The following is a 17,615-nucleotide window of genomic DNA, read 5'->3' as shown; positions in this document are numbered from 1 at the left end:
TATAAGTAACCGTAAGAACAAAACAATATGCTTTATTTGCAAAAAAATGATGTGACCTACTTAATAAACATTGCTTCATTATTATTAGAAGAGACTTCTTTTTAGAAGACTGGATGCAAAATAAGTGGAATAGAACCAAAGTGTAAATCTACTTAGTGGCATTTTTTGAATAATAAGCATGACTCAATATGAATTAAATACATCAAATTATATTCATATTTTACTGTGATGGAGACCAAAAAAAAAAAAAAAAAACTGTTCCTAAAATCAATGAGATAACTCACTTAGCCTCCATGGGAACATTAACTTATAATTGCTTTGGTTATATTAATTTCCATCCTTGCTTGAATATTATTTCATTATACTTTCCCCCCTGTATTTAGTATTCTTTCTAAATTGCTTCATTGGGTGTACTAAAATATTTGGGTCGGGTTTTAACTAGCTTATTCATTGGTGGTACATCACTAACCATGATTGCTTAACATAAAAGGTAAAATCTGGAAAATTAAAATGCTTATTACACTAGGGTCAGTAAACTTGAAATTGGGAATGATCATTTATTTAAAATATTCATGTGAACCAGACAGGTAAGTTTTAAGCAACCAAACATTGCATAGGAAGAGGATAATGCTGAAAGAATAGCTAGTATTTCAAAAAAAATTGAAGTATTATACGTAGTTTCAACATATCAGTATCTCACTAATACAGTACTTTATTTACTTTTAATATACTGATAATCACATTGAATCCTTAGAACAAATTAATTTTATTAGAAGACAATTTACTAATCAAATTAGTTTAGCAATTTACTAATCAAATATTCATTGTTGCTTCATATGCATAACAAAAAGAAACAAAGACTATTTATGAATGATGCAAATCACAGCACTGGCATCTTAGTCACAAGACAAAAGGATATCTGTCCATTAAAAAAATAAAATATGGGTCCTCCCTGGTGACACAACTGGTCAAAGCAAGTCACTATGAAGTGATCTGCAGTCACTGCAACAGGAGTTCAATGCCTGACCAAGGAGGTGATCCACATGTTGCGGCAGATTTCTCCTGACCAGCCCACAGCTCCTCTCAGCAGTGTATTTCAATCAGTCTGCCTATTCTGCTGCCCACCCTGTCTCTGGTAAACTCTCTCCCCCAACCCTTCTGCCTGTACCAGAATTCTTGTATGCATAGAGAAATCTTTAAATAAAAAAAAATACGTATCTAGCTTATGGCTACTTTACTTCTAGGTATCTACCCAAAGACCATAAAATAATTTATAGGTCATATATATATATATATCTGTTTAAAATATCTGAGTCATGAAAAAGATTAAGTGCCCAGGCTCTCCCTGGTGGCTAGTGGGTTAAAGCACACACTAAGAAGCTAAAGCCACTTCCACATGAGTTCGATCCCCGCCTGCCCTGGAGGAGATCCACAGGGCATGGCAGACCTCTCCTGACCCTCCTGCTGCTTCCCTCAGCAGTGTACTTCGCCAGTCTTCCCGTTCTGCTCCCCGCTCTGTCTCTGGTGAATCCTCTCACCCTCCATATCTCTGGCCTGTACCCCAGTTGCATATGAATAAATAAACCTTAAAAAAAAAAAAAAAAAGATTAAGTGCCCAAGGACAGAGGATGAGATCACAAAATGTTGTATTCAACATTACATGTGTACCTACACAATGGAATATTACTCAGCTCTGAAAAAAATGAAGGGTGAACTATTGCCATTTGTGACAACATTGATGGGACTAGGGAAGAAAATGCTAAATGAGCTAAGTCAGAAAGGGAAAGATAAGTAATGGATGATCTCACTTATGTGTGTAATATACAGAAACATAATAAAGTGTCAGCCAAAACCAAACTAACATCAAAGCGTTAACATCTGCTGAAAACCAAACATAGCAAAAAGGGGAGGATAGCAGGGTGGGAGTAAGAAAAGGAAGAGACCCAACGGAGGATGGTGGAGAATTAATGGGTCAGTAGTGACGGCAGGATGGGAAAATCTACATTTGTGTAGGTTAAACCTATAACCCAAAGCAGATATAGGGTAGGAAACCACATTACCTTAAACATAATTTGAAAAATAAATAAGGGCACGTTTAGTCATAATTTTTAAGTGTCTTCTTCCTATGTTATTATATTCTGCCATTTTTCTCCTCCCCCTTTCTTCCTTCCTAATTATCTTGACCTTCCTAAATTCATCATCTTTTCATATTCTTCTTTTCCTCTACTCAGTACTTTTAAAACCCACCTGCGTATAAGATCATCTAATATAATTTAGTCAGTATCAATGGACCTAAGATTGCCCATTTCTAAAAAACTGTCCTGTTTCAAATATCTAAGATAATGTTTGTTGCAGACTTGCTTAAGATATGTAAGTTACAGAAGCAGCTTAAGTACCCAAACAGCTTAAGTGCCTTTATCACTGCCACAGACCCCATTATGAGTATCAAGATATATGTGGAAGTTTTACTCACTTAATTGAAAACAATGCATTTGAAATAAAAATAAAAAGCAGCAATGACCAGGAACCATGACAGGTATGAATCACCAGAGATTCTAATACACTATCTAGATCTGGGAACAATTTCATTACACAGCAAAAATGAAAAAAAAAAAAAAATCTGGTTATACCACCTCATTGATTAACAAGTTTTTATCTGTAACATTTTTGTCTGACATTTTAACATATTGACTAAACTCTTCTTTTAATTCCTTCTTTTTTATCAGGTCTACGATCACTAATTGGAAAATTAAATTTTAAAGAATCCAGTATGAGCCAGTAGAAAAGTTAGAGCAAAGAGATCCAAAAAGGGAAGAGAAATATTGCTTGGCTGATTCTGCAGACAAAACTTTCAGATTAGTTAAGAGACCAGCAGAAAAGTGTTCTCTTCCCTTACCAATCAGGCATCTGCATAAACAGTATCCAGGGCAGGTCTCAATTCTGTGGCAAAGCACCTTTACAAGCACATTATTTTTGTTTTTAAGGATTTATTTATTTATGCATACAGAACTGGGTTACAGGCCAGAGGTGCAGGGGTAGTGAGGGAATTCACCAGAGACAGAGTGGGGAGCAGAACAGGCCGACTGACGAAGTACACTGCTGAAGGAGCAGGTCAGGAGAGGTCTGCCGCACCATGTGGGTCACCTCCAGGGTGGGGGATCAAATTCATGCTGAAGTGGTTTTAGCTTCTTACTGTTGTGCTTTAATCCGCCCGTGCCACCAGAGAGAGCCCTAAGCACATTATTTTTATGTTAATCTATCTCCATTTGTATCTAGTGGCCTACACCTCTAACTGCCATTTGTATCCAGTGGCCTACACCTCTAACTGCCATTTGTATCCAGTGGCCTACACTTCTAACTGCCATTATGATTTCTGTTTACTGACCAAATTTCAACACGATTTCCATGGAACACAGCAGGTCCATTATATAGATGGTACCTCAATGGAATGGTTTTAATACTGGATTGTTTTCAATTGCATACTTGGAGGCTTGTGCAAAAAGAAAAATGATTGGGTTAAAGCAGGCGATTTGGGTTGGATGTGAAAAAGGATTTATTGACTATGAGAGTGATAAAAATACTGTAATGAGCAACTGAGTGGACTTCTTGAGTCTATTTGTGAGCATTTCAGGGAAATCTTTTCTGGATACTTTAGACAGCCACTTAATTTAAGACAGAAGGCTTGATGAAATGCTCTCTAGAGATGCCATCTAGTTTTATGATCCAATATTTATTCTTATGGATGGTGAAATTATGACTAGAAATGAACATTTGAGTTGTGTAACATGCTTTTAGAAAGCTACTATCAGGATAAACTTTAAATGAAACAAATAAAGCTCACTGGGCCTCCAAGGATATGCAGTAACTGTGTAGAAAATCCAGCGTAATCAAACTAACACCTAACTACACATACTACTCATTCACTTATAGCAGAATAATTGGACACATCTGTGTGTCTAGCTCGTCTAGCTCCAGACAGACTGTAGGAAATGCACGGGAAGATTACAAGATTCCAGACCCTCCCTCTACCTTTCTCATTTAGTAAGTCTGGGGAAATTGCCAAAAAAAAAAAAAAATGGTTTGTTGTTGAGTCCCATGTCTTTCAGAAGTAGCCTTTATAAACCAGTATTTTTGAACCTCTGCTCTAAGAGACTCATATTTTTGAATAAAAGTTTTCATCAGAAGGATCAAATCTTACTAAGTTGGCAGAGGCAGAGATGGGTCTTAAACTGGACTCCTATCCCTGGCCTCACACTAGAGCAGAGACATTCAATAACATTGGCCTTACAGATGAGGTTTTGAGATTTATAAGGCTGTCTTGTGATTTTAGGCAGGAATGAAAAATGTATTATTTATTTTAAGCCATGACATAAGATCAAATATATTGAAAAGATTCTTAGAAAGGATAGTTAAGTATTTGAATAAAATAATTGAAACCAGTAAAGCAGAATTCTGTATCTAGAGCTTTCAAACTCCCTTAATCATACCCAGTTTGTCATCACAGATGGAAATGTAACTGAATATATTTTATTCCTAATTCCTAGATAGTCTGGTGATAGTTACTTCAACCATGCATGAGGCATATACTATCATAGGTATCATAATATTTTAATTCTAAGTTTAATACTTACCATCAAACTATAGGAGTTACTGGACTTACATGCCTGTAAATCCCTTACTGAAATTAACATTCACAGTTAGTTAATAAATGTTTGCCCACATTTAGGCAGCTACTAATTAGATTTGACCTTTGCCCTATATAAATCTCTTGTGATCTGTGGGCTAGGACATGATAATATTACTACTTGTGTCAAATAGGAAAGGGATCTAGCTTGTCTAATAGATTCTTCATCATCAAGTGCTTGATTCATTTATTTAATGAAGTTTTATACAACCTACATTACAATGGAAAGCTTAATGATTCACTGAGGGTCCTTAGCTAAATTTTAAACTACACTCCTGCCACTGGAAAATTCTCCCTTATTCATAGATTATAAACATCCCAAAGCTTCTAAAAGTCATGAGTCAAAAAAAAAAAAAAAACTATAACAATTATTACAATAACTAAAAATCTTCCAGAAAACAAGTATGATTTTTTTGCTTATTCCTTCACAGAAATGTAGTTTCCAATATAATAAAACAGTATATAAATTTATAAAGGGAAATCATAAATTATTTTAAAAATATTTTCTATATTAGAATTGAAGGCTGTTACACAGATAAAGATGTGTTGGAGATATAGGGATCAAAATTTAGACTCATCAGATAAAGAGATGTCACAAGCCAAAAAATGAGTAAAAGCTGATACTCAACAATTCCAAACTGCTCTTCACATTATAATAGACAACAAAGACAAACTTCTATATGCAGACTCGAAGGAAAAACAATACACTATTTCTTTTGCTTATCCTAGATGATTTTTAAAAATATAAAAAATGCAGAATAGGAAAATATATTTATATTATTGGACAATTTTACCTTAATATGCATAGTTTTCTTAAAAGTTTCTGATATAATCTCATCCTAGGTTTGTACTGTTTCCAAAATATTACTTTATTCTCAAAGAGACTGTGTTTGGGATTATTTTACTAGAAAGCTAATCATGCCTAACGAAAAGTAAAAACCATCACAATATACAGTGCAAATATTTGACATCATGGATCAGCAGAAATCCATGATGAAAGTTTTAAGTTTTAAGGACTCATATTAACCCAAATTATGTGCAAAGCATTTTGAAGGTGTAGAAGGCACTTTATACTCCATTCTATTAAGATCTATTTATTTTAATCTCTCCCATTTCAATAAATAATTAATATTGGCCAGGGTCTATCAAAGAGATTTTATAATCAACTAATGAGTTGCAGTCAGAGTTTGAAAGCAGTCCTTTAAATGCATAGATAAAAGTCAAATAAGAAACCAGAGAAACTAGTCTTATCAATCCTTTTATATATAGAGAAAATTGACCTTTTAATGAATTTAGGAACTCAGAGCCACTGAAGATGCAATTTCCTTTTTTTTTTTTTTTAAGTGTTCAGATCCCAGAGGCGATGGAAAAGTTAACACAACAGTACCTGCCACTGTGATTACTTCCAGCATTGTGTCACTGAGACTTAAGATTCCCCACGGTTTGTACTTTTGGTCCTATCACCATTATTAAAAACTCAGGGAAGTTAAGTTTGAATTTCTTCTGCATGGCTGGATGTTACATTATAGGTTATTATAAAACAACATTTAGAGTTGTCTTCAAGAAAAAAAATTATATTAAATAAAAATCTTATTCATTGGCAATATATCATTAAATATTTATAGATATTAAATGAAGATTTATACAATGTTAATCTATTTCCAAAACAAATTATCACCTCTCTAATTTGATTAGAACTTTAACCATCTCCCAAATAAAAATGTTTAATAATAAGGAGGGTAGAAATTTTGTTGTCCTTCCTAGTGTAAAATTATGAAATCACATAAGTATATATACATTTTTAGAGAAATAAGTGACTACATATATGCCAAATTAAAAAAAAAATACTTATTCGCTTACCACAATAGTAGACAATGCCAATTCTGGATATTCTGTACATCTTTGATCTCTCTATTTCTCATAGCTCCACAGTGCTCTGAGAGTTATGAAATCACAAAATGTATACCAAAAGTAATGTGACACAGGAGCAAGAATGTTCTGTTCCCCATCTCACTAGAAATGATCACTCATTTAAATTTGACGATTTTATGTGAAATATTTAGTTTTAAAATTTTGCCATTTGTTGTAAGTGAAGCAAAATATCTTTTACAAACTTCATGTATAAATTATAATTCTATATTTTTTTAAATACAAAACACTGCAGTGTAGTTAAAATGACCTCTTTTATGTCCATAATTGATAAGCACTTTTTAAATTGAACATTTGATTGTTAGGATCTTAAAATTGGAAGCAATTGAACTTTTATTTATTTGTATTTCACATTTCTCTCTCTTACCCACCCAAAGTCATTTGTCCACAGCTCCTTAAATAATTGTCCTCATGCCTCAACCACACCAGAATACCCACCAGACCCTTTCACCACTTTGTTCCCATCCCACAATGCCCCTCTTAATTCTACAGTCAATTTACTAGACTGTGGTTTTTCAGTTTGTCTTGTTCTCTATATTAATACACAGGAGAGAAATCTTTGTATTATCTTTCTTCCTTGGACTTATTTCATTTACCATAATCTCCTTAATCTCCTCCAGCTTCATTATAGTTCTGCAAATGGCAGGAGTTTATCTTTCTTTCTTTTTTTTTTTTTTTTAAGATGTATTTATTTGTACATACAGAACTGGGGTACAGGCCAGAGGCTCAGGGGCGGTGAGAGGCTTCACCAGAGAAAGAGTGGGGAGCAGAACAGGCAGATCGACAAAGTACACTGCTGAGAGGAGCAGCGGGCGGGTCAGGAGAGTGCCGCGCCATGTGGTCACCTCCGGGGCAGGCGGGAATCAAACTCATGCAGAAGTGGCTTTAGCTTCTCAGTGCAGTGCTTTAACCTGCTGCGCCACCAGGCAGGGCCTCATCTTTCTTTTAATATACATGATGGAATAGTCCATCATGTATAGATACCATATCTATTTAATCCTGTCATCTGTTGTGGGGTACTTAAGTTGTTTCCACAACTTAGTTACTATAAAGAGCATTGCAATGCACAAAGGAGTAAACATACCCCTTTGAATTAGTGTTTTTGAATTCTTGATCATATGATACATTTACTTTTAATATTTTGAGAATTCTTCATACTGTTTCCCATAGGGGCTAGAGAAGTCTTTATTCTCACTAACAGCAAAGTAGGGTTCTTTAAACTGAATTTTATAACTGTCATCCTCAAAACCAAGACTAAGCATATTTCACTTTCAAAACAGAGGTGCTATGTAAGTATTTGAGTGAATCACATATTTCATCTTTCCATTTTGTAGCAAACAATGAGTAGAAGTGCTGTGTGCATCAGAGGATACTGTGGAATAAATATAGGTAATTTCAAATTCTTCCTTGATAGTCAATGGCAGTTATACTAAGGGCACAGCTCTTCTGCTGCAAATATATCATTCAAAGTAAATTGTTATCATTACCAGGTTAACAAAATTCTTCCAAGGACTGCATTTCCAGATATTTCTGACTGTCCTCAATGCCCTTAAAATAACCCTTCATATGTGAGGTCTCTGATGTCGATTACATTACCTCTGGTTTACATTCCTATAGTGAAGGTAAATGACAGAGCATTTGATAACTGAGACAACATTTTCAAAGAAAATCATCTTGAATAAAACTATTCACAGCTGTATGACACAGCTACTAATAATAAAATACCTGGCTAAGAAGTCAGAACACCTCTAATCACAAAGTTTCCTTTTGATAAAGCCCAAGGAAACTTAAGTAATCGATGACCACTTGAGTGAACCACTTTTCTATTCTCTGACCCTAATTTCCAATCCTATTCTTTAAACTCATTAATAAAGAGCAAAACTGCAAACCCCTAGGCACCCCAGCCTCAAATCCATTAAATACAAAACCCCAGGTCAAACTCTCTTTCTTCTTACTGTTGAGCCTGTTGTGTGATCCTCATCATCATTTGATCCTCTAGGACCTATGAGTAATAAACCTTGTTTTTTTCAAAGTCCCCTTACAACTGGTGCTGAAGTGTGCTTTAGAACATAGTAAGAACCACAATGGCCAGTCTAGTGGCTTGAAGCCAAGACAAGCTTCTCTCAAAAACTATCATGTACAATAGACTTCTAAAAACACTGCCTCCTATAGTTAAGATGAAAGACATCACCTCATTTTAAATATTTGAGCAAGGTTATCAAATGAAAGAAATGATCAAAATAAAGACATATTAGGGAGCATCTTTATTTCAAATCTACAAGGAAATTATTAGGCCATTTCTGAAAATGTACTGTAATAGATGGCTATGGTTTTAGAAATTTATGCATGTAACAAGTCCATTGTAATGTATCCATTAATTTTACAATATATTCAGCAACTACAACCACCCAAAAAAGAAAACAGCAAATAATTGAAATCGATTAAGAAGGCTATAGACATGCGGAGTTATTAGTAAAATACAAGGGTTTTAATTAAAGATGTTGCCTTTTAACAAAAGCTGGCTGCTACCCTGATTGATGGAGCCTGCTGGCTCAGCTCTTCTCTTTTCCCATTAGCTTCTCTTGCTTTTCTCTGCTCTAATTGGATATTTACCACATCGGCATCTTCTTTTTAAACAACATTTGTTCCACAAAGATTGTAAATACAATTACATTTAGACAAACTGTAGGTGCATGCATGTATATAATTAATTATTTACAAAATTTGTCATTTCATTTTACAGTGTGAAGGAATTTTTTTAGGGGATATCATGGGGAAAATGTACAATTTTTACACTACTATATTTTCTTGCTGAAATATTTTTTTTTAGATTTTAATATTATTTCAAGGAAATTCTAGATATAACTTGGAGTAAATAGATATAATGACATATGTGCACATAGACACATATGGCTACATATGCATATTTCTACACAGATTAAGCATATATATCTATATAAATTTTATACAATTTTTTTTTCCTAGAAATAAATTGAATCCATTAGCCAGGCTAAACTTTTTTTTCTATTATTAAGGTGAAAATTTTAATATATTACAGCTTCTGAAATTAACTTTCTTTGTGGTTTAGGATAATAAATTACTGAGGAAAATACTAGTTATGTCTAAGCATCTTAACATACCATATAAAGTGTCTATATAAGCAATGCACAATATAAAATATTTGGAACAAGTTTTATTTTGCAATGTATTATCTTTCATTCATAATAACACATACAGTGCTTGTATTATTTTAACTGTTACTCTATTTTTAACTTAAAAATATTGTGAGATGATCTAGCTTGTAAGAATATTATAGAAATAAGGGGTGAATGTGAAATCTGCCTTGGTTAAAATAATGCCTTACTTTCATCAATTTGATGAATATTTCAGTGGCCAGAAGTATATCTGCTCAATCCAGTAGTCAAAACATGCATTTCTGTGCTAATATTTTAATATGATATTTTGGTTTAGGAAATATTTTTTTAAACTTATTATTAAATGCACTTGTATTTTTCAATTAGTTTCTGAACAAGCAATGTCAGTTCCAAAGCAACTTAAAAGACTGAAGAGTCTACTAAGTGGTGATCAGTCTAGTAAATTTTAATTATATAATAAACAGTTGAAGATATTTCTAACAATTTAATGCAAAATGTGTGCAAAGGTTGGGAAAATCAAACAGTAATATTTTGATATATGTTTTATCCCCCTCCCTCCTTTCTCAAAGTGCCATGGCTAACTAACTGAGATGACACAGGACCAGGAACACAAAAGGGCTGTGCAAAATGAAACCACCACCCAGGCTGATAATAGGAGGCTGGGAGAGCTGTGATATTGTGCTTAAAGATAAACAGGACAGGCAGTATCTCCTTTAAATGAGATAAGTGTGCTTCATCTATCTTGCAGGGACTGAGATAACTTTGTTCCTTTAATCATTATTATTTATTTCTTAAAGCTTAGTCTCTCTCACACCTAAACCTACAGAACTCCAATCTTAGGACTCAGTTCTTACAAATAGAGAGAGTTGTCATTCTTACCAGTAAGCTTGCTAAATAATACTTGTATAAGCTGCAGACTTCACATAGCAGATAAGTTTGTCTCCCCTGACATGACTACATTAATCCACTGAATCAATTTACTTAAGCTGTGCTGTGGAGCAGTGCGGGCGCGATTTAACTAAGCTTAAAAGTACTTTCAAGTTTGAGTCACTGCTCCACATGTAATGCGGCTCTCAGTGTTCCACCATAAGTTCTATTTTGACCTTTAACAACTATGTGAGACATATTCTTGTTAAGTTTATAGGGTCACAAAGCTCTAACATCAAAGTATTAAGTCAGTTTTGAAAGCAACTTAAATGAATTCATGTTGGTTTAGAAGTCAGACTCATGAGTAAAACAGTAGAAATGGCTAGATTCTATAGCACAGTTCACTCACTATAAAGTTCTTTAGGTTCTCTAAGGTTTTTCTTTGAATTTTTTCTCGAAAAATTTTTATGTTTTAGAAGAACAATTAAATAGCGATTAGTTCTGGGATTTCAATAATGACAACAATTTCAATAATGGAACAAGGACCCACAGGTTATTTAACATGCAATCAAGAGTCACTATGACATCTGATCTTGACCTTGAATACAAAAAAGTTGCAAAGTATTCCAAAATTTACTAAAAGTTTACTAAATCTTATTATTATTTTTTAAATTTGTTTATGTATACAGAACTGGGGTACAGGCCAGAGGTACAGGGGTAGTGAGAGGCTTCACCAGAGACAAAGTGGGGAGCAGAACAGGCAGACTAAGTACACTGCTGAGGGAGCAGGAGCGAGACAGGAGCAGCCTGATGAGTCATGTGATCGGATCACCTCTGGGGCCCGGGATTGAACTCACACTGAAGCAGCTGTGGCCAGCTTGCAGGGCTGTGCTCTAACCCATTGTGCCACCACTGAGGGCCCGTTATTATTATTTCTATGAGTATGCATAATGAGCTGCTCTTGTAGAAAACTATCGATTTATTCATACCCTCCTTTCATTTGACTAAATCTATTAAAAATAAAAACAAAACCCCTTCCATCTTCTAGAGAAGCTGTCTTCCCTAGATTTCTCTCCAGCTCAACACCAAGGTAGCTGGCATTTCCCCACCTTATCTCTTCTCAGAAATGTTTCCATTCTGATCTTCACTCTTCACTTCATTCCACCCTAACAACTCTTCACTATCAAGGACTCATTCTCCAAAGCCTTACTTAGCTGTTTTTCCAGTGACTTCTCAGCATTTAGTGACACAGAATAAAGCCTGTGTAAGTTGCCTTGCACTGACTTTGTGTGCTGAATGAAGCATGTTCTTAACTTCAGTTTCTCAACGGAGATGCTAGGTTTTTCAACACTCTGGTCTTCTTTACAAAGTGTATGCAAAGTCTCAAAGAATAATTATTGACAAATAATGAAGAATTTTTTTTGGAAAATCATTAAGTTGCATAACTGCAAAGAAGCCCTCACTGGAATGGACTGAGTTCAGTGCCAGGAAAAGCAATCACTTCTTACCAATATAAGACTGTCTCACAGACCCTGGAATGTACTTTTGGATGATCAATAAACAAAAGCAGAATCTCTCCAAAGCCTTGTACAGTCCACACTTTCTGCTTTTTCATAAGTTCAATCAGAGTTCACAGATAAGTGCATCTCAAGTAGTTCCCAGGGTAAGTAATATATTTTAACTGACAGACGGGCTTTCAGAAATCTAAAAGGAGCCTAGAAAATTTTGGACTAAAAAACAATTGATCATGTACATACTATTTCTATCAAATTGCTAGAGTTTTTATATCTGTATGGAATCTTTCATGATGTCTAATTTTTGAAAAGTATGACCAGAATTTTAAGCTTCAGTTCTTACAATAAAGTAAGTCTTTGAGTGGTTGTTGTACTCTTTAAATATGGATAGGTAATTTACCTTTCAAGTAGCCCAAACAAGAAGAGAGAAGGGGAAAGAAATGAAGACAAGGACAAGGAGCTACCACTTCACTCCCAGCCTTTTTTATGTTTATTTTTAATTCGCCAGTCATTCGTGTTAGAAAGTTGAACTGACCTACTGGAGTTTCATTTCTGCATGCATTTGTTCAGATTTAAGCTGGCTTATATTCTGTAACTGCCTCTCCATTGGTTCACTAACATGTTAGTTATATATTATGCCCCAATATATTTAGGCATTTCAACAACCTTACTTTATTAACTTTGATTCCAACAAAGCAACCCTCTAAAGTAATCATTTCCATTTTATAGACACGGTGACTGAGATTTATTAGAAAGGTTAAGTCACTTTCCCATGACACAAATTGGAAACAACCTGTGTCATCTCACTGATTTCAAACCCACTGTGCACTGAACTGTGCTATGCACTATGGCATGGCAGAAACAATATTATCTTTAGATTGAAGACATTTAGGTTGAAATCCCAGTATTAGTCGCATAAATTTCACAACTCCCTCAATCATCCCCTCAGTTTACACTTTCCAATTTGTAAAATGAGATAATCACTGTCTTTTGAAGTCAGAAAAACTGTGAAAACAAAGCTTTCATGGAAATGTTTTAGAAGCTATAAATATCCATGAAAAAGACTGCTGCTCCCAAATTTGGACTTACAAATATCAGGCATATAGAAATGTTGGTTGCATTCAAATTTGATAGACCTTATGTAACAGACATAGTAACAATTATGCTAATTTTCGGTTATAATAGTAATTTCTTTGCTCTACAGGGTTTTGCAAACTTTAACATGTTGTTTTGAATAAATTGTCTTTGTTTGGGTCGTGGTGGGATGAACTCTCAAGGACATATCAACTTAATGCCAACAGATGCTTCCCCAACTCCCAATGTTCTGACCACCAAAAATATTTGGACATTATCAAATAAACCCTGTATCCAAATTCACCCCACTGTGCTGTGTGATCTATGGTAGAACAGAACAGAACAAAGCTTCAGACACACCTCTCTAGAAGCAGGCAGTTCTCAAGAGAAAGACAGGTGTATACTTGTAATTATCCCAAAAGTTGTCTCTCTCCTATAAGAATAAGAAATGTTGGGGGGAATGAAGACTTTTAAAAATGTTACTAACATAACTAATTCTACTAAAATAAATGAGAGTATTCAGAATTTTGAGGCCTATATGAATACAAAGTTGATGAAAAAACACCTATACATGGTTTTAAAAAATCTCATTAAAATGAGATAATGTAATTAATTATAACAATTTTATTTCATCTTACTAGTATTATTAAAAGTACTATATGGGACTTTCGGTCCAGAAATTACAGCATACACCTGCTACTACCTGTGCTTCCCTGATAAGAGCATTTATGAATCGTGAAAATAAAGCCAAAGGAAATAATGCAAAGGTGGCAATAGAAAAGCAAACTGATTCTAAACCTAGCCCTGATCCCCGACCAAATGATGAAAATGTAGCTAACTGAATATAAACTAGCAACCAAAAACAGCCCATCCCCCAAGTCTAAAGTGAGTCTCTGTAACCACTGGGCAAGTCTGAAGGCCTGTGTCTTTTCCCAGCCAAGAGATCAGGGGTATCCGTGGACCTCAGTGAGAGTGGGGCTCATGCAAAATGAACACCCTGGCCTGAAGTTCGTTTGACCCTTTGGAAAATAAGAAAGTAATAAGTGATTTTAAGTTTGACAACTCAGAAATGTTTCAAAGTAAGAGAATCGATGGATATCTGAACACTTCAACAGTTCCATCATAAATGATTACATTTTTTACACTTTAGAGATTTTGACTCTGTACAAATGGCTAAGTGGCTAAGTCAATGTCATCTCAGCATTAGGTACAGCAATATGTTTCTATTTATTTGCTATGAAGACATTCTCTACAATATTAGAGTGAATGCATTTCATAGTAATCTAACCTTAATCTAGGATTCTATTTAAAATTCTTGTCAAAATGTTGTTGCCATAAAGTTAGTTAATTTAAGACTAAACTGAGATAGCATATTTCATCTAACCTTTTGACAAAGAACTGAAAGTCTGCTAACACTGAGTGGCCCAAGGAATATTAAACCAGGTACATTGCTTCTGGTCTCAGAAAGCCTTTATGCAGAACAAGATGTTGGCGATTTCTATCAAACTGCATAGACATGTGTCTTTGACCCAGCAAATATGACTTCTGGAATGAATGCAACACATTTATACACATGAAATAAAAAAAAAAGAAAAAGTACATTACAGCATGCAAATTCCACTAACCTGTAAGTGAAAAATGGGCAGGGACATATACATATTTCCTAGTGTATGTATACATTGCCTCTGAAAGAATAGTTACAAAAAGCCACTAACATCTGTTGCCTATGGATAGCTGAAGGATAAAGGTGGGAAACAAGTGAGGAGAAACTTACATTATCCACTTTTATAGTTTACGAATGTTGAATGTGATAATCTCATGAATTTCAAAAATATATTTAAAAGTCATTTCCTATGAGAGTATGTCCCAATAGACATCCCCCCCCTTTGGTGGCTCATAATAATTACTTTTATTAAAATTGTATCTAGCAATCATTATGAATTGAAGCAAATCAGAAATATCTAAACTTTCATCCAATAGCATAACAAATTTCTACAATATCTAATATTTGTATGTTCAAATTTTCTGTAATAGTTTCTATGTGTCTTTTATGCTAATGAAGGAATACATTTCAAATTGTTGTTGCATTGTTTTCCATACTATTTCAGCTGTTATTATTGCAGCAGGAAGAAAAGTCTTTACCATTTATATAGAGCATTTTGTTTTTCCTTTTTAAAGAAACCATTTATCATTTAAATTGGTGAAAACTCAGTTCTGGTTTAAGTATCATACGGTGTTAAGACACTGAAAAACAATAGCTATTTTTCTTTATGCTGTGCATACTTTGTTTTAAATGCCTTAGCAATGATGATAGCTTCATACTTATTTTAACTAATGACCACTAATACAAGAATCAATGTGCAGTAAGGGATACATTACATTGTTCTATAACCGTAACTCTGTACCTAGAACAGAGTGGATACACAGGTTCCTTTTTCCTTTTCTTTCTTTCTTTCTTTTTTTTTTTTCCTAATAATGAATGGTGATGTAACTATTTGGGGAAAGTACTGAGATATTCAGTTAGCCTGAAATTGAGTTATTATTTTGCACACATTTGGATCTAATTTTTCTTCTGATGTACAGACTCTGAAGTCATAGTAAATGGCACCACAGCTATGCTGTTGAGATCATTAACCTAGAAACCACAAAGAAATATAAGAAGCAATCATATATTTTGTTTCATTTGAAAGCAATGAAATTAGACAGTTTACTTGGAAGAAGCAAATCTACCACAGGGAAGCAAAGCTGATTTTCATGTTCTGATGACCAGAAGGGTGAAAAGACTCAGTGGTTAATATTTTTGACTATTTCAAACCTATGCTCTCTTACTCTTGAACACTTACAAGTCTGGCAATGATTTTCTGTGGGTCCCCAGCACCGGCCAGTACAGGACTTATGGCAGCGACCACCTGCAGAGCAAAGAAAGCACATGCCCATTATAACCTGTCATTCCTTGAACAGGAATACCTCTTCCAAAAAATATCCTTTCTCTTTTATGAGCATTTTTATATCACACCAGGGTTTAAACACAGCTCATAAAATATCCACATAAGCAGCAAAACCTGAATGTAAAATACATGTGAAGCTGAATCCAGTCTGTTGGTATTCAAAATCTTCTCATTATGTATGTTAAATGGTCTGTATTAAATAACCCAAGCATTTAAAACAAAAAAAAATATTTTTTGTTTAATTTTAATTATTTTATACCCTCCTCAAAGTTTTCATTGACACATCCTTTAGTGTCAGGCATCTAACTCTATCTTCAATAGTGCCCTGGATTATCTCCCATACTTACTATGGTTAGTCACCTCAACGAAACAGTTGTCCCACAGAAAAGATTTCTATGACCTCTCAACAAAAAATATTAGCTAGAAGAAATCATACATAATGAATTTCTTTGAAGTCTGTTTCTGAATTTCACAGGATCACTCTTAATTTTTCTGGGCACTTGTAGGAAAAAGCCTTATATTTATGGTTAAGACTAACACTTTTCTATAACATACTTATTAATCCTTTTCTTAATTTTCTAATATTTTTAGGGTATATGTTTAATCAAAATGTTTATTTTGGGCCCTCCCTGATAATGCAAAAGGGTTGAAACACAGAACTACAAAGCTAGCAGCAGCCACTTCAACAGGAATCTGATCCCCACCATGGAACTGACCCACATGGCACAGCAGGCCTCTCCTGTCTCACCCACTGCTCCCCTCAACAGTGCAGTTTGTCAATCTGCCTGTTCTCCCCACTCTGTCTCTGGTGAATCCTCTCAACTGCCCCTGTACCGCTGGCCTGTACCCCAGTTCTTTATGCATAAATAAATACATCTTTAAAAAAAAGGTCCTCTGTGGAAAATAGGATAGTACTTAAAACAAATGTTTATGTTAACACAGTTAACTATATTGTAAATACTATGGAATAGAGTTATACTGAGTGTTTCCATCTTTCTTTGGAGTTTGCATAACTCAGAAATTGTTACACCTTAAGATCCTCTCTTGCGCTCATTCACTCTCTCTCCTTCTCAACTATTTTTTCCCACTCTCTCTTTCTCCTCTCTCATTCTCTCTCTCCTTTTGAAATTGCCTGAGTGACCTATTAGATTACATCTTTTTCACTGTTAAGAAATAGTACCTTCTCAGAAAGCACCTCAGACTACCTTCATGGTTCTGTAAGTGAGCAGTATTTCCAGGTGAATATAACAGGCTTGATTCCCGTCACCTTCTTAAAAATATCAGGATCCTAGCTACAACCGAGCTTATTTAAAGCAGTTGTGTTTGCAAAGCATTGCTGCTGACATCACAGTCTATAATATCCTGTCACTCTGCCATCTGTTTATTTAGATCCAAACACATTAGAAGTACATAATGCACGCTCATTCTAGCTGACAGGAAAAGG

The 17,615-nt window shown here is 34.6% G+C and overlaps 1 protein-coding gene across 4 annotated transcripts in view; it reads right to left on the bottom strand.

The window, feature by feature from the left end:
- ERBB4 (erb-b2 receptor tyrosine kinase 4) overlaps positions 1–17,615 on the bottom strand; it is a 942,163-nt gene that overhangs the window by 282,091 nt on the left and 642,457 nt on the right. For all 4 annotated transcript variants that reach the window (XM_004674330.2, XM_004674332.2, XM_004674329.2 and 1 more), the window contains exon 5: positions 16,067–16,132. In XM_004674330.2, coding sequence (XP_004674387.1) covers positions 16,067–16,132 — 66 coding nt within the window. The remainder of the gene's footprint in view (positions 1–16,066; positions 16,133–17,615) is intronic.

The sequence above is a fragment of the Condylura cristata genome, unplaced genomic scaffold, assembly GCF_000260355.1.
Source record: "Condylura cristata isolate star-nosed mole 26May11 unplaced genomic scaffold, ConCri1.0 scaffold00002, whole genome shotgun sequence".
In the NCBI taxonomy this organism is placed as follows: domain Eukaryota; kingdom Metazoa; phylum Chordata; class Mammalia; order Eulipotyphla; family Talpidae; genus Condylura; species Condylura cristata.
Note: the sequence above shows the minus strand (reverse complement) of the source record. Positions and strands in the feature narration are given on the sequence as shown.